General features: G+C 41.3%; 1 protein-coding gene across 1 annotated transcript; it reads left to right on the top strand.

The window, feature by feature from the left end:
• The first annotated feature begins 1,837 nt into the window (after positions 1-1,837).
• Positions 1,838-23,152, top strand: LOC131191241 (uncharacterized). The gene is made up of 5 exons (XM_058169169.1): positions 1,838-2,194; positions 13,487-13,591; positions 17,740-17,799; positions 21,739-21,804; positions 22,952-23,152. The coding sequence occupies exons 1-5, from the start codon at positions 1,853-1,855 to the stop codon at positions 23,012-23,014; spliced, it is 636 nt and encodes a 211-aa protein (XP_058025152.1). The 5' UTR covers positions 1,838-1,852; the 3' UTR covers positions 23,015-23,152.

Raw genomic sequence — 23,152 nt, 5'->3', positions numbered from 1 at the left:
TCTGGGGCCAGCCAGAGGTGGTATTCACCGGTTCTCTGAACTACTCAAAATTTCCGCTACCGGTTTTCCAGAACCTGTCAGAACCTGCTGGATTTCACCCCTGGGGCAGGGCTTCAATCACACAATCACTCCCACAATCTTAATTTTTATGACCTCTAGATTTTTGGTAGACAGACAACTGGAGGTATTATTTAAAAAAGAAGAGATTTTTTAAAAAGAGTTTAAGACCCAAGCCCTTATTTTTCACACTGCCGTTGCAACAAGGCACTTCTGGTACACTCTCTTAAACCTGAGATGCATCTTTCATTCACTTTGCCCTTCATGCTTCCTTTGAAGCTGATATCTGTCACTTTGAATGGCCATGTGCTCGCTGGAGCCACCTTCGGCAATTGAGCCAGCCCTTTCCTAAAATGGCTCCATCTTTCATCCCAGCTATCACCATCACTGCAGGTTACTGGTTTTGCACTAACTATTACGTACAAGCCACTAGGGAAAGTTTGCTTTGAAAAGAAATGGGTCACCTTTATTCTATGCACACCTTTTAATGCACCTGGATAGCAATGCACCAAGTGTATTGCACTCTGGGATCAATTTGCATTGCAATCCCTACCATATTTGTAAATGTGGATTTCAAAATAAATGAGGGGGGTTAGCTATTTTTTTCTCATTTGGGAGGGAGGGGGGGAAATGATATCCAAAACTAAGGTTGCAGGCTGATATCCACTCCCTTGAATTGCAAACACTGTCTGTGACCGATTCCAATGCTATAACTACAAAAGCTGGACAGGGGAAGGGAGTTGCATCTGGCATTCTTCAACTCCCTTAAGTTGTAAAGTTGCCATAATTTCCACCTGTTCCCCTGCACCTGTCCCATCTTCAAAACATACGTTTTTCACTATGTGGAAAGCTCATTACCTTGGATCTGGGGCTACGGTTCAACGCTGAGGAAACCCTTTAAAAAGTGAAAGGGATCGTGAAGAAGGAAGCAACTACTGATCGTCTCGTTTGCTCCCAAGGGAATCGGGCAGAGGGGCTTGTTTGTTTGGGAGGCGGGATGGAAGCTCTGCGGCTGCTATTGAATCTGTGACCTTAAAAGTCATTTGAAGTTTAAAAAAATATTTTTTTAAAAAAACAACAACAGGATTTCTGAATTCACAATAATGCTGAGCTGCAGGGCTACACCGCTGGAAAGCCCGTAACATAAATGTTGGGAGTTTTAAAATAAAATAAGATACAAAATACGAAAGTAAATAGGAAAACGTTCGGGAGGAAGAGGGGGAAGAGAAGTGAGGAAGGATAAGAAAAAAAGAAAAGGGGAAAAAATATATATGTCTCCTTGCGTGAGAAATCCTCCTTCACCTCCCCCTGCCAGACTCCAGCTGCTTGCTGCAAGTGTCAGGCTAGCAACAGGCTTCCCCGCCCTGATTTCGAGGGGGGGGGGAATGAATACTGGAAGGCGTCGAGCTCCAAATACGGGTCGAAGCGGTTTGTCATTTAGCCCCAGGCGTCCAAAAGGATGGAAACTGACCATCTGCAAGCCCATCTCCTCCATTTACATCCCAAGAAACTAACCCCCGGGGAAGCAATGCTCACTGAGCCAAAGGCATTTTTAAAGGATGAAGCCAAATCCCGTATTCGGCCAAAAAAACCGATGTGTCCCGCTTTAGAACAAACCCCGCATCGAAAGCTACATTTATTTTTTTTGGGCCAAGCGTGGAACAGCGGAAGGAAGATGGGGCGGGGGGGGGAGGGAGAGAAGAAAGATATGTGCGCCTGCGCAAATCGCCTCGTCCCAGCGATCGGCGCCTGCGCAGATCGTTTCCCTGGCCTGGCGTCCGCAGTACATAAGAAGATGCAGGAAGGCGGCGCTAATGAGAGCCAGCCTGCAGCCATTAAGGAGGAGAAGAAGGAGGAGGAGGAAGCGGCGGCCCCACCACCACCACCAGTAGCACCACCGCTAGTAGAAGCAGCAGAGGCGGCGCCAGAAGAAGCGGCGGCAGCAGCAGCAGCACCACCAGCACCAGCAGCAGCACCAGCAGCAGCGGTGCCAGAGCCAGAGGCGGCGGCAGAGGCAGCGGAGGCAGCGGAGCCAGAGCCAGAGGCAGAGGCAGAGGCAGAGGCAGAGGCAGACGAGGACAGCATTACAAGCGAGCAATCGGAGGCTGCCACGATGGTGAAGATCGTAGGGGACCTGGTAAGGGAGGAGAAGGCTTCATTCATTGGCTACAGTAGGCCTCGCGGTGGACGGAGGGGAGGAGGACCCCTATTGGATAACGCGCAGAGCAGGATAGCTCTGCGCCTCCGGAGCGCTTCTCTGCTTCCCCCCACCCCCCATCCCGCTTCGCGCGGAGAGGTGGCTGCACCCCCGGGAGCGCCGCGTCCTTAACCACTTTGGTCTTTGGGAGGACAGGCTTTGGGGAAGCCCTAACCCGCCAGATGCCTGGAGGCTACCATGCTTCCAACGCCCCACATGCACTTTCAATCGAGACTTAAGAGCTGGAAGGGACCTTGGAGGTCTTCTAATCCAACCCCCAACCCCCCCCCCTGCAAGACAGGTGGCTGGTCCAGCCACCTTTTCTTTAAAACCATCCAGTGATGGAAGCGCCTAACAATTTCTGAAGGCGGAGCCGTTCCAACTGGTGGTTTTCTCACTTTTAGGACATTCTCTCCTTCGTTCCAGGTTGCTTCTCTCCTCGGTTCGTTCCGACCCGTTGCTTCTCGTCTTGCCTTCTTCTGGGGCTTTGGGAATATGGTGCTGGGAATTGCTGGAGCCGGAGCCCCACAAGGTTGGGCAGGGCGCGCCTCTTCCAGCTTCTAAATGCTCCTTCCCGAAAATTTGCCCTGGAGGCGCCTTCTGTGGAATCGGCGTCTGGCTGAGCGCCAGGCAAAGGGACTCTTCCCCTGGCCGGATTTGACCGAGCTTTGCTTTCCCCGACTTTGTTCCCCTTGGTGGCTCGGCTCCTGGGGCCCCTTGGCCGGGTTGAAAATCAGCGGCGGTGGGTCACCAGCGGCGTCGGCGTCTGCGCCTTTGGGGCTCCCGTTCATTTGATTGGCTTTTTGGGAGAGCTGGCGAGCAGGATAGAGCGGGCAGGCTGGTTTAGCCAGAAAGGACTCGCTGTTCTCGGCCTTTCGATGTTTGTTTTTCTCCCCCCCCCAAAAAAAACCACCATAGGATTTTCCTTCCCTCTTTCAAAATGCAAAATGTTGTCAAAAGCCCACCTTAAATAAATAAGGCTTAAACCTTGATAAGGTGTAGGGAGGGCAGCTTTAAATGACCCAATCGGGAGATCTCAGAAATTTCTTTTTTGAAGCAAAGGTAAGCCTTATCAAGAGCTACATGCTATGTGTGTGTGTGTAGATTTTCCCCGGTTTTTTTTTTCCATTTAGGTTGTGTTCTGTTACCCAATTGTCTGATTGAAACCATTCTTTCTTGCAACAGACTTTCTAGCCTACTCAGTGCTCAGGAAAACAGAAGGGAAACTGCAAGAGAAAGGTTGCAAATTGTTACAGTCAGAAATAAACGGAACCTCTACTGATCTATAGAGGATCTCTTTGCTCATTGGTCACTTGGAGATTTTCTTTTTCTGACTTACCTATATCTGGTTGGGAACCTTTGGCTGTTCAGAAGTTACTGACACTCTTGCTACCTTGTCCACTGAATTTGAAATTCAGTGACTTTCTGTAGGCTGCAGGTTCCTTATCCCTGTCCTTAAAAACATCCCCCCCTTACTTGTCTTAATATAAACCTGGCTTGCAAGGTATATGGACTCAATTATAAAAGAACTGGGTGCGCCTTTGAAAGACTAGGTTGGGGAAATGGGTTAGGGTTTCCAAGAGAAAATTTGTGTGGACATTCAGAATCCACAACAACTTGATAGCACATCATCGGTCTGGCTTGTTTGGGCTTAGTTCGTTGTCTCTTGCAAGGTTGTAGCCTTTTGTGGAAGCAAAGAAACCATGTAAGGTGCTGCTGATTGACAGAATTGCCATGTTAAACTTGAATCATCAGAAGAAGCAGATTACTTTCAGTACAGTACTTGACTAATACCGTATATGTGTTTGTCTGCTTTCCTGATAACTGTGACACACCTAGATACTTTTGCAAACTAGGAAATCACTTTTGCTAGCATGACTTGAGTTTTAACTAGTTGGTGATCTACTATGATTATTAATCTGGCAGCCATGTCTTCTTGTGTATTATGATAATACACACCTTAGGTGTGTATTATAGGTGGATTTATGTTCAGTACTATGCCAAAACAAATAAACCTTCATTCTTTCTTTGTCTCTACCCACATTCTTCCTGTTGTATCTCTTTTCCTATCCCTCTTGCTACCCCGAAATCTTAAAATCTGGTAGCGTGACCATCTTTTGGATTTAATTTTATTCACCAGGGACACAAAATTTACTACGACCTGCTTTTCGTTTCCCTCTCCCACTAATCTGGGATTGCCTGGCCAGCTTTTGAGAATGAATCATATTGTCATGAAAAACTTTTACATGCTGTAAGGGTTGCTGACTAATGTAATAGTGTTGAAGGATTAGGGCAATGAGAGTTGGAGTTGAAAGGGAATGGGAGAAGATTAACTTTCCACAATCTGATTTTCTCATAGGAAAATTTGTTCTACTGATTCAGATGCCTCCAACACAGTATTGTTAATGTCAACAACATTGCTTTCTTTCTTGATCTAAGGCAGGAATTTTTCTAGTGCTATTTGGAAATATCCTACATCAAACCTGCAAGCATCAGCATTGTGTTCTGCCAGTGCACTAGTCCATGAGTGTTCAATTATCTTTTCAAACTGCATGGTCAAGAGCATAAGGTTGAGGAAGGCTGAGCAAGGCATTTTTTTCTTGAACGCTTCTTCAAAAATGATTCTTATGAAATATTTTAGGGATACCAGCATTTATAGCTCCATCTAATGAAGGAGAAGGATTACTGAACCAGGTAAACTGATAAGATCACCTGAGATGACAGTAGAAGCAGGATGTTTTTGGCTTGTGGTTTTGTATTAAGCTTTCTATAATACCTGGTGATTTAGGAATACATGCTAAATATGTGGCATCCTACAGTATTGAAATGTTGGTAAGAATTCAGCCAAAACCCAAGATTTGCTGCTTTCCTTAATCTGATGGTTTATTCTCTTGATCTTTAGCCTAATTTTGTTTCTCCTGAAAAATATTGCTATTTGATTTATTCTCATAACTAATGAATTGTTTTCCTTGGCATTTTGAATAAACTAAGTCTCTTAGAATTTGCCGTCTTTGTTTGCTGTATAGTCAGATTAAATATATAAAAGCAGTAAAAAATGGATTTCTTAGAGAAGAGCAATCCTGAGAAAATTTGCACAAAGTACTACCATATCAGAACTTCTTTTTATTTTATATGCTGAAACAAGATTTGTAGGAGACATCCTGTTGGATTAGATTTTCAGTGTCCCTCTATTTTGATGCAGCATTCAAGTTAACCCTTTCTGCTGTGTGTTGGATTATTATTATTGCATTCTTTATGTAACATGAAATGGCATCATTTCTCGTTCCTATCAGCTTTCAAATATGTTTGCCATACAGAGTCCAAAAAATTAAAGTGGGATAAAAGCTGATAGGTCTGCCCTGTTTGTCCATCCATCTATCTTCCCACTGCAATTCCTGGCTTCCTCAAATATTAAGTGTGCCCCAAGAATCAAATGATGAGCCATCTCTGACATTTTGGAATGCTAGTTTGAGAAGGGTGAAGTAGTGGAGCTACACTTCTGTTGTATTTAATGACTACAACTTTTTGAATTCCTGTTGCAGCTAAATTCTAGGAATTACACATCCATCAGGCAACACATGCCTTCATCTGGAGGGCATCAGGTTGGGAAAAGCTTCAAATTAAGCTTCCAATAAGCTAAAATTTGCTGGGTGTTCCTTCCCCTTCCTGTAAGATTATTATTATTCTGAGCGTCTTATAAATTATCTTCGGGAAGAATCAGCTTAGTTATTACATTAATAATTATGGTGCACCTCCTTTCTCCTGGCTTATTTAACGATCAGAATGGCTTGTAATTTGGGGACCAAGCTTTTATAATTATAAATTTCTAGAGTGGTGTTCCCATTAGACAAATTGAAGTTGCTAATTGAAACACGGTCCAGTCCTTTGCAGGGCAGAACAAGAGTTTCTGGAAACGGTTGAGCAACTTAGCAATGTGGCTAAATTTGGTGGAATTCCCCAGACTGGGTGCGGCAGCACAGATGGTCGACGCATTTAACTTCTCTACTGTTATGAGTAGAGCGAAATGCCTCCTGTTAACCACAGGTGAGATATGAAGGGAGTTTGTGGAACAGAAATTCTCAAAACCAGAGTGATTTGCCAGATTGCATGAGGGAAAGTACAGTACTGCTAGCTGACCAAGCACCCAGAAAAGATAACAGGAAATGTCCATGCTGGACATACTCCACATCAGGAAATTCGGCTGTGGAATTTAAAAGTGAATGTCTTATTCAGGCAATATGATGGTTTGGAAGATGTATGAAGTTGGCCAATCCAGGTAAAGAGGTTTCAAATATGGTATTGGTCCCCTTGGTCAGGTGTTTCTGGAAATCAACTGTTCTGTCATAGATGCACAGTGTAGCATAAGGAATTCTTGCCTTAATCACTCATTGGTTAAGAAGGGGCTGGCAGCCACATGTGGTTCTAAGAACAGTTCTCAAATCCTTCCTCATTGCCCTCCCTGGCAGCTGGGAATTCTCTTTGAACAACATCACACCGGCTGGGGAATTCTGGGAGTTGAAGTCCACCTCCATTTTAAAGTTGCTACGGTTGCGAAACACTGATCTAGAAGGCTACAGGTCCACCACTTTTCCATTACAACACTGAATTTTTGTTTATTTAGTCAAATCTGATTCAGTTCCTGGATACAGAGACTCTTTCCATGTAGCAGGTCAAGGCAGTTTCTGATTTGATTTTGGACCACAAACTTTAAGAAATAATGCTGCCTACTTTAAGAAATAATGTCTAGGAGGCACCATAGTCTGAAATGGCTTACCCCATATGTTGAACGGAGAATGTGTTGCAGCCCTCATCTGGGTATCCCCAGTCCTGGGTGAGAAAAGAGGAAGCTACAAGCCCCAGTGCTGCCTTCTTCTACACAATTGTTACAATAGTGTATCTTGGACATGGTTACATTTTTTTCCCCATGCTGGTTAAGAGGACTTGTTGTTAGTGTTGCTGACTTTTATAGCTGTATCCTAGTGTCTGCAGTTTATGAGGCAAAAAGGCAGACACAACGATACAGCTATAAAAGTCAGCTTTGCATTATCATTTTGAAATGGGTATTCTCAAAACTTCTTAATAAGGGAATTAATATTTGATGCAGATACATAATGTTCAGCCAGCAACAAATGGCAGATGCCAGGATGTACTTCAGCTAAAATTTCATAACCCTTAATGGGAAAGTTGGCTGAGAAGACGATGTTTCTAGCCCTAAATATTCTTTTTTAGTTTAATATGCAAAAGTGATACAGCAATCCTTTAAGCTTTGTTTTTTCTTCTTCCATATTGTACTGCAGTCCATTGGTTCTGTTCTTCACTTTACGAATGACCCATTTTAATTGGGCGCCACAAAACTTGGGTTGTAGAAAAAATGAGTCATTTTGTTGATCTGAACTGTAAAGTCAGGCAGTTTATAGAGTGGTGTCAGTTTATAGAGATCTTTAGCTGTCTGATCTAAGACAATATTTGCAAGTGGGAAAAAATGAAGGAAGGTCTTAGCTGGTGTGCTTATGTCTTGTGTTTTTTTTGGCTCAGGCCACAATTGAAGGCAGCTTCTTGAATTCTCTCTTGTCATTTCTTGTGAATGAGGAAGCTTTAAGTCAACTGGTAAACAAACTTTCCAAATCCGCTTTGGTTATTTGTCATGTTCATAATTCTTAGTCTAAATACACACCCCATCATTCATGCACGCCACTACAGGTAATCCTCGACTTATGCCCATAATTGAGGCTAAACTTTCAGTTGCTAAGTGAGACATTAGCTAAGTGAGTTTTGCCCCATTTTACGACCTTCCTTGCCACAGTTGTTAAGTGAATCATTACTGGTGTTAAGTTAGTAACCTGGTTATTAAGTGAATCTGACTCGCCCATTGAGTTTGCTTGTCGAAGGTCACAAAAGGGGATCACATGACCACGGGGCACTGCAACCGTCATAAATATGAGTCAGTTGCCAAGCATCTGAACTTTGATCATATGACCATGGAGGTGCTGCAACAGTTGTAACTGTGAAAAATGGTCATGTCACTTTTTTCAGTGCCGTAATTTTGAATGGTCACTAAATGTTGTAAGTTGAGGAGTACCTATATCTGGTCTTAAGCATTGAGATCCTGTGCTCTCAACTGGGGGGGGGGGGAGAAGGGTATCATGAAGTTTGTCCTAGTTTGGGAGACAGTTACTATTTTTCCCCTCTACTGCATGGACCTTTTTTATACTCTGAAGTCCAGTAAGGATATTTCTAAAAAGCAAATGAGAAGTAGCAGGAAATATATTATTCATTTACCGTAAACCAGTTCATGATCCTTATGGTGGGTTTTTTTTTTTTTTTTTTGCGAGCACAAGCTGAAAATGAGCAGGTAGCATGTTAAAATGTTTCGCATTCTTTCTTCTTAACAGTCCTGTTATACTGGCCAGCAATCCTGCTGATTCAGGTTAGAAGCGAATTGAATGCTTTTGGCTTCTACCTAGCCCTGTGCTAGAGAAATAAGAGTATGATGCCAGAAAACTGGAAATAGATACTTTTATTAAGCACTCATCTGAAAACTAGAAGTATCTGTGGCAAATTGTCAGGTCGGTTGCAAAGCTGTACTGGCTGCAATATGGTAAATGGAATAAAAAATGGATTTCAGATTAATCCAAAAGCATTGCAACTAATATTGGTGCTCCTTTTAAGATAGCCTATAGTTTGCTAATACATCGAACTAAGTCATGGTTTGCTTCAGCACAGTCTAATGAGCTGAGGTTCCTGCAACATCTGAAGCCAAAATCAAGAGTATATTACAACTTTAACCAGACATAAAACTCGGGCCACCACAGTTGCCCCTGACATGAGTAACACTGAGCAGGTCATGCTCACTCCGGCCATCCCCGCCCCCTGAGGCCAAACACAACCCTCAGTGGAACCTAGTTTGACACTCCTGCTATAGATTATGTTACAAGTAGTTCTCGTTTACCAACTATTCATTCAATGATTATTCAAAGTTAATGATGGCACAGAAAAGGGAGACTTATAACCATTCTTTGAAGTTGTAGCCATTGTGGTGTTCCCGCAGTCATGTGCTTGTGATTTGGGCACTTGGCAACTGATGCATGTTTACAGTAGTTGCAGCGTGCTGTGGTTACATGATCACAGCAAGCTCCCAACAAGCAAGGGCAAAGCTGGCGGGAAGCCACAAACTGCAGTCATGTGACACTGCACTTAATCCTCAGTGATTTGCCAACAACCACAACCAGAACTGTTGTCATAAGTTGGTTCGGTCATGTGATGTTTTGCTTTATGATGGCATCACTTAGCAATGGATTTGCCAATCCAAATTAAGCAGGACTATCTGTATATACAATATAAGTCAGTGGACACACTAAGTATATCCTTTGAATGTGATAAGCTTGCAAATGATCTTCAGGATAGATGAGCTTCAGGGGTGTCAAACTAAAGGCCCGCAAGCTGGATTCAGCCTGCGGGGTGTTTAGATCTAGTCCGTGGGCTGGTCTGGAAATAGCAAAGGACCGGCCCGCAGTGCCTCTGCTAGCAAAAATGGGGCACAGGCAGGGTGTCCAGGCCCCAAATGGGACCTCTGGTGTGCTCCAGGAGGCCTTCCAGAACCAAAACCGGGCCTCCCAAGTCACCCAGGAGGTCTTCCAGGCCCAAAACAGGGCTTCCGGAGTCATCCAGGCCCAAAATGGGGCCTCTGGAGTGGCCCAGGGGGCTATCCTTGACTCAGAAGGTTATAAAAAGGAGGAAAAGTAAAATATTCTACCTTTTAGGCTTGCAGGATTCTGCTAGTAGCCTATGTCAATAATTGATAGTTCTAGTCTTTCTATGGAGTCAGTTTCTTGATCTGGTGGCTCTCTCATAAGGTGATCAAGTAGATCAAGTAAATATTAAAAAACCAAAATCACTGAAATGTATGCCTCCCTATTTTTATAAGTTTATAAAACCATGTCTGTGGAGGTGCGGTCACGCCCACCATGGCCACCCGCACCCCAAATCTCCACCCGGCCCTCCAAAGTCAAACCCAATCCTGAAGTGGCCCTCAATGAAATTGAGTTTGACACCCCTAGTCTATGAAGATGGAAGGGACAAACTTTTAAGGCTTTTCAATGGGCTGCCTGATATGACAATTTAACGTTATAAATATTCAACCAAATGATTGAGAATCCTAACACAATATTGAAACTTCTTGTAACCCGCCAGCTGCAAGCGGAGATGACGGCAGACTCAGATGATAAGGAGGTTGGGGAGGAACTTGGGCTAGTTCTAGAGTCTGGGGAAGGCTCTGATGGATGCTCTGCATTGGAAGCAGAGACAGAGCCAGGGCCGTCCAACATTTCCCAGCCACCGGAGAGGCAGCTGTCTTTGGAGGCTGAGATAAGTGGGGAGGAGGAACAGCTGGGGCCTGTTCCAGATGCACGTATGCGCAGAGCTGTTAGGAGAGGAGAACAACTGAGGACAAGGAGTCGATTTGGGATGCAAGGCACACGTGGGCGCTGAATGGCCCCTCCCTGGGTAGGGAATAAATAGAAAGAAAGGTGAGTGGTTGCAGGAGACAACCTTTCAGATTTCAGAAGATTTGGCTCATTGTGCTTAGTGCCTCAGAGACTGCTTGCCAGAACTTAATTTACAGCTTTGCAGCTGGAAGTTCCCAGCCTGACAATTATCTCAAGAAACTGATAAGGTCTGTTACTGCAATTAACTCTTTGAAGGATTATTTCCTGGACTTTTTCATGTGTGAATGCCATTAATTCACAGGAGTTAAATAAAGAGGGATTTTTTGGGACAAGGAGTCTGTTTCTTGTTTCTGCTAATGCTGGGTCAGAACAAACTGGCTGTAATGCATGATAGAATGGTTTCCAAGCTTTCTACATGTAGTCCTTGCTTACCAACTGTTCACTCAACGACCAAAGTTACCACGATGCTAAAAAAAAAAAAGTCAACTTGCAACTAGTCCCCAAAGTTGCAGTGTCCCTGAAGTCACTTGGCAACTTTGCTACAGCCGCAATGTCTTGTGGTCGCTCATGATGATCGACACTTGCAAACTTCGCTGCCAGGCAATGCCAATGGGGAAGTTGGCAGTAAATCACAAGTTGTGGTCACATGATGTCACCCATACCAAACCAGAACGGTTTGCTGAATGACTGCCACAAAAAGCAAAGTTGTAAGTCGGGCACAATCGCAAGATGTCTCGCTTGATGGCAGTGTTCCTTAGTGATGGTGTTTCTGCTCCCGATTGTGAATATTAAGTGAGGTATGTACTGTATGTTATACTGATGATGCCAATAGAAACCTTCAGTGTTTGGCAGTTGCCGAACAGGATAATAAGACCAAGAACAGCCCAAGCAACTGCTGCTTCTTCCTCAGTGAATACGACTTAGATCAAACTAAAATGTTCACATTTGCTAGTGAAAATGTTTTCACTAACATTGATCAGCTGAATAGTTGATTTCAAAGAAAGAAGAAGAAAGTTTTGTTAAACCACTAACCTGGATAGTGTGGGAAACCTAACAATGGCTTATTTGTGCCCCTGCTGATGAACTGGCTGCTTGTGTGACTAGAAATGGCAGACTTTCCTTCATTACAAACTTTCCTTTTTGCCAAGGCCTAAATAATTCGAGAAAACAAAATCTTGGCAACTCTGCCTCTGTGGGGACGCAGCTAGGGCACGATCCACAAGGTGATTGTAATATATTAACTTAAAAGCCTGTGGGAAAGCATATGAAATGCAAAGTGTGCAAACACCTAACCCTTTGGAATGCAGCCACAAACATCGGTTCATCCTTGAATGTGACTTGAAAGTTACATCTTGATTTTCAGGCAGATAAAATAGGAAAACTTGTATGCTGGTTCTCCAGCTGGGCTGTATTAATTAAGCTTCATCCAGTGGCTGATTCTACGGGGAGAATATTAAGTTAACCAACCCCAACAACTAACATAATTTTAATTGTTGTTAATAACTGCAACGTGAAAGAGTGGTTCTTCCAGTTTTCTAAAGGACCTGTTTGGGGACTGGGGGGGGGAGAACTCTTTTAAGAACCTTTTAGAACTTACAAGATAAGATTCAAAATAAAGAAGGTGGGTCAGTTCCAAAAAAGTAGAGCAAGATGGGAAAGACTCTGAAATGTGATGTGTTCATTCTAAGATTGAGAGCCAGTTTGGCCTAGTCCAGGGGTCTGCAAACTTGGCTCTTTTAAGCTACTGACTCATATTTATGATGGTTGCAGTGTCCCGGGGTCATGTGATCATCTTTTCACAAGCAAAGTCAGTGAGGGAAGGCAGGTTCACTTAACAACCATGTTAGTAACTTAACCACTACAGTGCTTAACTTAACAACTATGTCAACAAGGGCCGGGATAGCTCAGGCTGTTAAGAAGCCTGTTATTAGAACACAGTAGCCTGCAATTACTGCAGGTTCGAGCCCGGCCCAAGGTTGACTCAGCCTTCCATCCTTTATAAGGTAGGTAAAATGAGGACCCAGATTGTTGGGGGGGCAATAAGTTGACTTTGTAAATATACAAATAGAATGAGACTATTGCCTTATACATTGCCTTATACATTGCCTTATACATTGTACTATACAATATACTATTGCCTTATACATTGTAAGCCGCCCTGAGTCTTCGGAGAAGGGCGGGGTATAAATGTAAACAAAAAAAAAAGAAAGGTCGTGAAATAGGGTTAAAAACTAACTTAACTGTCTCACTTAGCAACAGAAATTTGGGGCTCAATTGTGGTCGTAAGTCAAGAAATACTTGTATTTCATATTGGTGGTGTTTTTTTTTAAATTACCTTGTAAGGTAAGGTAAGATAGAAAGTCTCCCTGCAGTTTTGAAAGCACTGAAGAAGGTAACCCCAAATGAAATCCAGGAAAGATGAAATGCAGGAGTGTCGGACTCACGGCCCGTGGGCTGGATCTGGCCCATGGGGTGCTTAGAACTGGCCTGCAGGGGTGCCCTGGAAACAGCAAGGGACTGGCAGGCGGCCCTCCTGAGCTCCATTTTCACTGGCTGAGGGTTGCAGGAGGCCATCCCAGCTGAAAACGGAGATTGGAAGCCCGTTTTCGCTGGCAGAACACTTGGGCCACCACAGGCACTCCTGACATGAATGACCACGGCCCCCCCTTGGCCCCCCCCCCAGGTCAAGCACAACCCTGATGCAGCCCTCAATGAAATCAAGTAATGTGTTGGGTGTGATGAAGTATTTTAATGCTCCTATAAAATGGTCTTGACTCTTTTTCCACAGACTGAATTCCGAGCTGAGTTGTCAAATGCTGGGACCAAGCTCATAGTCGTTGACTTCTCCGCCACATGGTGTGGGCCGTGTAAAATGATCAAGCCTTTCTTCCATGTAAGTAACTTGGATTCCTTCAACATTTTGTTTAAGAAAGCATGAGGGGAGAGTAGGATGTTGTAGATGGGGATTCATTAGAAGCCAAGGTTACCTGAAAGAGATGCGTAAGAATTCTTGAACCTAGGGGGGTTGAAATATTTATGTGCCTCTGCTCGTGCTTATCTTGTGAAAAGGGGGTTGTTGTCATTTCCAGGCTGTCAGTAACAACAGCAATGATCTATAGAAACAATGGCATGTTTCAGTCAATAGAAAAAATTTACTTTATGTTTTGTTTTGTTTGTCAGGCTGAAATGCCATTCCAACCATAATTTTTCCTTAATTCAGATTAAAATCATCATCATCATCATTGGATCCTGTGCTATTACTCTCTTATTAATGTTCTATTAAAGGCCCTTGGAATGATGCCAAAGATGCTATGGATGAACAAAACCACTGGAAAACACTTCCTGCCCAATGTGCTCTGCACAGATTAAAACAATAGTATAACAATAAAAATTAAATCAGTAAAATAAAATTTCCAGAGCAATGCCACAGCTTTATTAGGACCTGCTCAAAGGACATAAAAATGTGTACAAGTTTCAGATGTTTCAGTACTCTTCAAGTACTGAAAATGTTAACCAAAACCAATAATGGGGAAGGAACATTCTCTTACAAAAATTAGACCACATGTTACATTGCTACTGTCTTGTGACAGAGTTATAATTAAAATATGATACAAACCACAGACCGGAAGGCTGAATGCTTTTTCTTTACTATATATGGGAGGCAGGCTTATTATGCAAAATATGCATTTATGTGTTAACCCTAATATTTACCAACTTATCTACTTATGCATCCTAATAATATAATGACTGTGTTAGATCTGTAAATGAGAAGTGACAATACTTAATCAGGTTATAATAGCTCATCTCTTGGGTAAAGACAACAAATCCAAATGCTGCATCAGTCAACTGTTTCCAGTAAAGACAACCAGATATAATTATTTTATTCTTTTAACTATGGTCAAAGAAGCCAATCTTATATACACTTTCCTGAGTTTTTAAAATTATTCTTTAACCCTTTCAAAAAAAGTCTCAGAGGTAGTCTGCTGAGCATTTGTGCTTCAAAGTGAAAAATCTTTAGCAGATTTCTTTTGTATAAATAAGTAAAATATAAGTATATCCTTTTGTTTGTCACTTTAAAAAAAAGTCCTTCCAAATCTTAGCAGAGCTCTTTTGTATATGCAGAAGAAGAAAAAAATCCAAATCAATGACCTAATTTAACATCCGTTCATCTTTAGACAATGTCATCTACCAGATTCACTTGGATTATATTTAAATCCCCCTTCAAATTAATTTCATAGATGTCCATTGCAGCTCGTTTTTGTTTTACAAATTCATTAGAGCATGGCCTTTTCAATTTTATCAAGGATTGTATCAATTCTGTCCAAAGGCTTGGCTGAGAGGTATTCAAAAATTGGTGCTAAGGACTTCTGTTCCATTTTCTTTATTTCCTTGCTGTAGTGTCCAAAATTCAGGCATCCTTATCATAAAAAAACATTAAGCAATCTCCATTTTCCCATGAGAAAATATCTTCTAAATAATTCAGAAGTATAGTTCTGAATCCTCTGGCCCCTTAATACAATATGTTTCCAAAATCCGTATAATAATCATCCTTTTTCTACACAATCCAAAAGAATGCATGTATCTTTAAAAAATTTACATCAAACTTGCATCATCTTTTAAGACATTAACATATTTGATGATATAGTAGAACCTTGCCAGTCTGAAAAGATCTTAATCTCTCCAATATAAAAATGTTTTTTAAAAATCAAAAAAGGTAATTAAGATATAAGGCTTAGTGGAGCCTAATGTCCATAAAGGCTGTTTGGCAAGTGTGAGCTTGATATAATCCTGATTTCTAGCTATTCTGTTCATAAGGCGACCAAAAAAAAAAGCCATTTTCCATGGACTACTCATGAGGATAGCCTGTCCAGTATCATATAGATGCATTTGACTATCTCTCCTTTGTTCTGGAGAAATTATGGCTCCTATCCAACATCTAGCCACGATTCCCTTTGCAAGATCTGTCTTGCTAGCTACAAAAGCCAACAAGACATCAACTCACCTTGATGTTCGCAGAAAGTCAGCATTGTGCCACAGTTCTTAAGGACTGGGAATTCTACTTTTTACCAGGGCTTTCGTGTCTGTTTACACTTAGCTGTATATTATCCTCCCCTCTCCAGCCTTTATACTTCAGTAGGCCCTGCTGTAATTAAATTAGCCTTGTGGTTGTTCCCTTATATTGAGTTGTTTTTGTTTTGTTTTGTTTTTTAGGTCTTATCAGTGTGTAGGAGGGTTGCTCCTACAATTAACTTGCGGCTGGCTGGCTGACTTTAGCAGTCTGCATCTTTGTGAGGTTCTGCTGCTCCTTATTCAGCTGTGATAGCTTAAGTGTCTCCAGACCCACTTAGTTTCACCTCATCCAGACACAATTGTCTGCTTCTTTAGTTCTCCAACTTAATTTCTTTTCTCTCTTCCACAATTTCCACATCTTCAGAGGGTTTGTTTTTTTTAAAAATTTCCCTACAGTTCAAAGCATGGTCCTCTGCTTTCTTAAAGTCCGAAGGGAACACAAAACCATGAGACAGGAAAACACACGGCAACTTTTGAGTTTTTCCTTCCAGGGGTCTGTAAATTTAAAGTCAGTCTCAGAATAGAGGTTATAGATTTGATGATTTATTGTAGGCAATGTTAGATATTATTTGAATCAAATAAGATAAAGCACACAGAGAGCAAGAGTAAGACTAACCAGCTCCACAAGTTTTAAAAGCATTAGAGCTAAAGGGATACGTCCATTAAAACATGTTTATAATAAGGTGGGGACCGTGGAAAAAAATGTAAGCAGTATTGCAGCATCTACAATCCTATGGATTTTTTCTGGCCCCATCGAAGATAAAAGCTGTTTAGGTTGTTGATCTTACCTGCTGCAATAATCTTGAATGACGGCATTCCTTGTCTGGGACACAACCCAATTCTGAACTGCAGTCTGTTTCCTTTCAAAAATGAACAAATCTATAACAGTAGGTCATGTATTCATAAGAGCTGGCAAAATTATTATAATTCCTTTTGGTAACATTCTTGGAGACATGGAGCGGTAGTTTATGGCTAGTCCAGTTATTTGATGTAAGAGTAGGCCAAAAAATTGGGCTAGAATAGGAAACAACTTAACTTTCTCCTATTCCGTCCTGGGAATGTCACCTTCTATCTTTTACTCACTGGGCAGAATCCTGTTCATTTCACTAGGCAAAAAGGCAAAGAGAGTTTGGCCTCGGAGTGAAGTTTTATCTTCTAACATGGACATCCTTCAAAACTGCATGTCCTCTCACTTATTGTGTCTTGGCAGTTGTCATCCAATAGCCTGGCAATCATAACAGATATAGCTGTAGGAACCTATAAATCAAATCAATCAGTCAATAAAGTAAATAAATAACGCATCCTGAATGTTCCCCTCAGTCTCTTTAGCGCTGTGCATTGCTTCAAATTCAAGCACAAAAAAGATGCTTGGTATCCAGCCCTAGTTTCTCTTGGGCTTTAGGCCTGGGGGAGAAAAATGCATTGCAGATGATTTAATTCGGCATCAACAGGAGCGAATGTGTTTATTGTTTTAGGGTAATTGGTCTCCATAGTCTTTGCTGCTTTAATTAATGAAAGGATAAGGCTCTATTTATTTGCCTTCAGCAAATAAGATGGGTCATTGTTCTCCCCACCCCAATTTGGCAGGTTGGTTGTTTTTCTCCAAAAGGGTGGCTGTAGACAGGTTCAGAATTCCTTTAAAAACAAGGCTGAGACTTGTCTCTAGGTTTGAGGTTTTGTCTACTTGTTCCCAATACTTGACGGTGTCTTTCACACCCTGTTTGTGGTTAGAAATGGATACTTTCTCCTGAAGTGGAAATGCGTAGTATGGCCAACAGTAAGATATGTTGGATGAGAATTTCAGGAAGATCTAACAAAGCCCAGATGTGTATATTAACCAACTGTGGTTTTAAATTTAAGCTCCATATGCCTAATAAGGAATAAGAGTATTAAGTGCTAATTGAGATCAGCAAGCATACTTTGTGTTCAACCGTTTCTTTTTTCTTTCTTTCTTTCTTTCTTTCATTACAGAGCATGGTTGAAAAATATCCAGATGTAGTCTTCATTGAAATTGATGTGGATGATGCTCAGGTAAGTTCTAGAGTAGCACTCCCAACTTTGGACAAAGGCAATGCAGTATATTCTCATAAAATCCTTGGATTCGTATAACTTGTAGTTATGTAAGGCTGAAGAACTTAGCTTTTGGGAGGTGAGAAAGTTCTTTATTTGTTTATACCCTAAAGTGAACTTGTCATTTTAATTTGGGTGCGGAGGAATGTATATGCAGTTAATTTAAAATAGCTTCAAAGCAGTTTTAAAAATGTGCAGACTTCAGATAATGATACTATTCTGTGTGAATAGTATTGATGGAACATAAAAGAGTTTTAGTTCTCTTTTTCAATTTGGTGGTGAAGTACATGGAAATAATGAGGAGAACAATCTCTAATAGCAGAAAATTTATAGTATGGATAGGGAACCTGTGACCTCTCAGAATTTGTGACCTAAAATTATTGATCAGGCTAGTTGAGACTTCTAGGATCTGAAGTTTTGTTATATCTAGAAGATGCTGTGAGTTTAGTTGCACTTGCTTAGATTCTGTACTCTACACAAAAAAAAAAAAATGACCTCTAGATATAATAAACGGTTCACATGTTGCTCCTAAGTGCTCATCAGAAGTTGCATTTTCTCCTGAATATGCAGCTCAAATAATAACACAGCACAAAAATCAATAAGGTAGGGCATAGCAAAGGATATGAAAATACAAAGACAAATCATTGAACAGTGTAAGCACCAAGCAAGGATGGAATAGAGTCCTGCTAAAAGGCTGAATGTACCAACTTCACTTGGTGTAAGTTTCAGTACTACAGAACAATAGCAATAGCACTTTACTTAGAGAGATGCTTTACAGACCTCTCTAAAACAGGGGTCTCCAACCTTGGCAACTTTAAGCCTGGAGGACTTCAACTCCCAGAATTCCCAGCCAGCTTTGCTGGCTGGGGAATTCTGTGAGTTGAAGTCCTCCAGGCTTAAAGTTGCCAAGGTTGGAGACTCCTGCTCTAAGAGATTTACAGAGTCAACATATTGCTCCCAACAATCTGGGTCCTCATTTTACTGACCTCGGAAGAATGGAAGCCTGAGTCAATCTTGAGCCAGTCAGGATCGACCGCCAGGCTGTGGGTAGAGTCAGCCTGCAATTCTGCATTCTAACCACTGCGCCACTGCAGCTCTACAGTACAGGTACAACCTTTCATTCAGTGACCATTCAAAGTTACAGTGCATTGATTGAATGGTAGTTATGAATAATCCTTGCAGTTCCAGCCCTCCCAAGCACCCCTGCAGATGATCGCAATCTGGGCACTTGGCAACTGGTTCATATTTAGCAGTTACAATGTCCCACAATCGTATGATCACTGCTTATAGCCTTCCCCGATGGCTTCCCCAGAAAATCAGTGGGGAAGCCAGCAGGAAAGGCTGCAAGTGACTAGGATAAGTCCCTCCCATCATTCTACCCTGACCATTTTGGGGAATGCTAAAATTGTGCCACACCAATTAGTCATACACTCTGCCTAGCCCACGTCAAACCTCTCATGGACCTTCCCCAGACTTCTCTCTACATACCCTTCCCAGTTCAGCCCCAGGCACCACTCAGCAGTAGCCACTTAACCTGCCTGTCATCCTGGGCCTTGAAACTTCCTGCCAGTTTCCCCACTGTCATCACTGTGGGAAGCCATCTGGAAGTTGCCTTGCCTAACAACCATGGGATTCAGTTAATGGTAACCGGGACTGAAGGGGTTGCCATTTCTAAGCAATGTGGTCATGCTGCTCGACTGCTTCATATAGCAATGGAGTTTTGATCTGATCTAATTGACATCATAAATTGAAGAAAACTGGTATATGTTTAAACAGAAGCCGCTTAGTAGCAAATACAACATGTATTTTTAATAGTTTGCTCTAAAAACTTGAAATATGGCTTCTCTCTTTCAAAACACAGAAACCAAGCCCATTTGTTTCAGTATCTACTCTAACTAGCTCAATTATCAGGCATTCAAACAAAGGCCTAGTTGCCATAGATTAAATGTTGAAATATTACATATACTACAAATACATGTAATATGAGGTATAGCCACTCCCTTTGAAAGAAAGGTCTGGGTGAAATTGTTTTCTGAATTGTGCAGATACAAGCCAGAACTTTCATCAAATTTTGTTGAGCGAGTCAAGACTCAAAAGTGCATTGAGCCATTCTGGATGGATCCGCATAACATACTAAGCCAAAACTGAACAGATACATAAACAATATGCATAAACATAAACAAAATAATTTAGAACGTAGGCTTCATATATTGGCCTACTGCATTCGGAAGCCTGATATTAAATCAATAATGTTTTTTGTTGATCAAATTATTATTATCTTGTCAAACAAGTTAATTTAGAAAGTTACTTTTGGCATGTGAAACAAATTTTTTTCCAAGTGTTACTTTTTATATAAACGAATCTGACTCACTTGAAATAAAAGTACAACTTAGTTTTTGATCTTTTGATAGTGAGATATTTGGCAGTGATTAAGTTGTGCATGGCTTTGCCCTAAGTATAAGGCAGAGTGCTAATTAAACTTGTTTTACATAGCTTGGAAGCAAGAAGGGCCATCAGAAGTAATAAGCTTTCATTAGCTTGATGAGTAAACAGCACTGCCTGGACTTAAAATTACACATAATAATGTCTGCAAGTGGCTTTTAACAAAGCCCTTAACATGCGTAGATGACATCTAAATTAACTGCTGGAGTAGAGAAAGCTAGGTTTGCTTCCCTCAGGTGGAATGAAAATGGATGGGAAGGTTTTTTTGGTTTTAGTAAACTAAAAAAAAAAGGGAGTTTCCTCACATTTGACACGTTACATGACAATTTGTAATAAGAAATGCTGAAATTGCAGTATTCCTTTCACCACATAGGACGTTTTCAGATTGCTAGGCGTTGCCTAGGAAATCTTATTAGGAAATCCTGTGAGTTGTAGTTTGGTCAATGCTATCAGATTAACGTAAAGTCCACAAGCCTATTCTGGTAAGGAGTTTATTAGAAAATGTGGCCTGAGACTTCACAAGATTCTTAGCATTTTCCAGTCATTCATAAGACAAATTATAGAAATATAAAGCAGGTAAAAGAATGCATTGGAAGTATATGATAAGAGGAATTCTGATATGTATTCAGCGGTTTACAAGTAGATGACTGTAGTATTCTTATGGCAGATGGTCATAATCTTCAGATAGCCAGGACTATAATTTCCATAAGTCTTATTCGCATTGCCAATGGGTAAGAATTCTAAGTGTGTGATGTTGTATGTGCTGATAGCAGCAAGAATACTTTATGCACAAAAATGGAAGGATACTTTGAGTCCCACAACGGAGGAATGGCTGCAAAAATTGATGGAGTTAGCAGATAAGGCCAAACTGACTGCTTTGCTTAAAGAAAAGAATACAACTAACTTTTTTTTTCTACTTGGAAACCACTTCTGGACTTTGTGCTTGTGGTGGAAAAAAGTGAAAATTTGCCCTTTGGATTTTGCCAATTAGATAAGCTTGATGTTATCAAGTAAACAGTTGAGATATCATGTTATCTTATTATACCAAAAGGAGTCAGAAGACGCCTTTTTTCCCCCCTCTGTCCTGAACTTTTTTTTTCTTCCCCTTTTCTCTCATCTTTATTTTTCTTCATATGTTTTGTCTTTTATATTTTGATAAACTAATAACATTTGTTATCTGGAAAGAATTTTCTCTCTTCTGTGATAGCTGGAAGCTACCAGGCTTCTTATCTCACTAGAGCTTGCTTCACTTTTCTTAGCCTCAGAGATACTCAAGAGGAAAATGTCCACCTGTGATTCCTTGTGAATCAGATTTTTGTCTTTTCATCTCTGCAAGACACCAGTTCTGCATTTTCCCTCAGTTGCAGTGCGTGAATGACAGAAGGGGAAAGAATTCTGGGGCACAAAGAATTCTGCTCATGTCAGACTGATTGGAGTAACCTTTTTCATCTCTTCTAGGATGTGGCCTCACACTGTGATGTGAAGTGCATGCCAACATTCCAGTTCTACAAAAATAATGAAAAGGTATTTGCTCTCAGATTTCCGGCAAAACATGCATTGAGCGTGAATGTTCCTTGCAGAGGGATCCAAATGCATTCTCACCTGGCACATGGCTACATTCATCCTGTCCAAGATTCCACATTTATAGATGGTCCTCAACTTACAACATTATGTTCGTTCAGTAACCGTTTGAAGTTACAGTGGCACACTGAAAATAGTGACTTAATGACCATTTTTCAGGCTTATGACCATTGCAGCATCCTCTTGATTTATATTCGGCTGCCTGACAACTGACTCACATTTATGACGGTTGCAGTGTCCCAGAGTCACATAACCTTCTTTTGCGACCTTCTGACAAGCAAAGTCAATGGGGAAAGCAGATTCCCTTAGCAGCCATGTTATTCATTGAACAACTTCAGTGATTTGCTTAACAAATGTGCCAAGAAAAGTCATAAAATGGGGCAAAACTCACTTAACAAATTTGTCACTTAGCAACATATATATTTGGGCTCCATTGTGGTCTTAAGTTGAGGACTACCTGTACTTTGCTCCCCATGAGTTCTAGATGAGCTTTAAATATTAAGAGGTATTCTTTTGTGAAACACTAATATAGTATCTTTAAACAGACTTGTGAATTAGGCCACAAAATTTAGTAACCTTGGGTTTGGGGAACCAAGATTGAAATATATGCTTCCATCCTCTTCAAAAACCATTGCCTCCTAGTAGGATCTAGGAAGTTACTTTTCCCAAGCAGCCCCAGTTCTCTGGAATATCCTTTCCCTTTGGAATCTCAGAGCACCCCTCTCTTAGCCTTCCAGAAAGCTATAAAGAATTGGTTTCTCCCCAAGTGTTGGGATATGGTGAGGTTGAAGTCTGGGGAGTGAGGTGTTAGATGGTGTGGTGAATGATGGTTGGAAGCAGATTTGGGGTTTTGTTATTGTGAGCTTTTCAGAGTTGTGTTTCATAGGATGGGTGACCATAAGTCTCTTAAGAACTATATACTTCAGCAAATTATATTCTTCATGGTAAACAGCTTGAGGAAGGAGATTGTTAAGCAGTGTTCACTTCCTTGATCAGCATGGAATCAACATTAAATAACCATTTAATGTCTGTTAACAGAGGGACGACTCTTCAAGTAAAAAGTCTTAAACTTGAACCATCTGTATTTCAGGTGCATGAATTTTCCGGAGCAAATAAAGAAAAGCTGGAAGAAGCCATTAAGAAGTATATGTAACCAAAGGTTCTTAATTCACGACTGACTGTTAAATTATAGCCTTTTCTACATAACACAATGATCAAGTTAGAATATGTATTCAGATATACATTGACCCTTCAGTCTGTAAATGAAGAAGAATAAAAAATATATAAAAGG

Source organism: Ahaetulla prasina, chromosome 2 (genome assembly GCF_028640845.1).
Source record: "Ahaetulla prasina isolate Xishuangbanna chromosome 2, ASM2864084v1, whole genome shotgun sequence".
In the NCBI taxonomy this organism is placed as follows: domain Eukaryota; kingdom Metazoa; phylum Chordata; class Lepidosauria; order Squamata; family Colubridae; genus Ahaetulla; species Ahaetulla prasina.
This window is presented reverse-complemented; position numbering and strand designations above follow the sequence as displayed.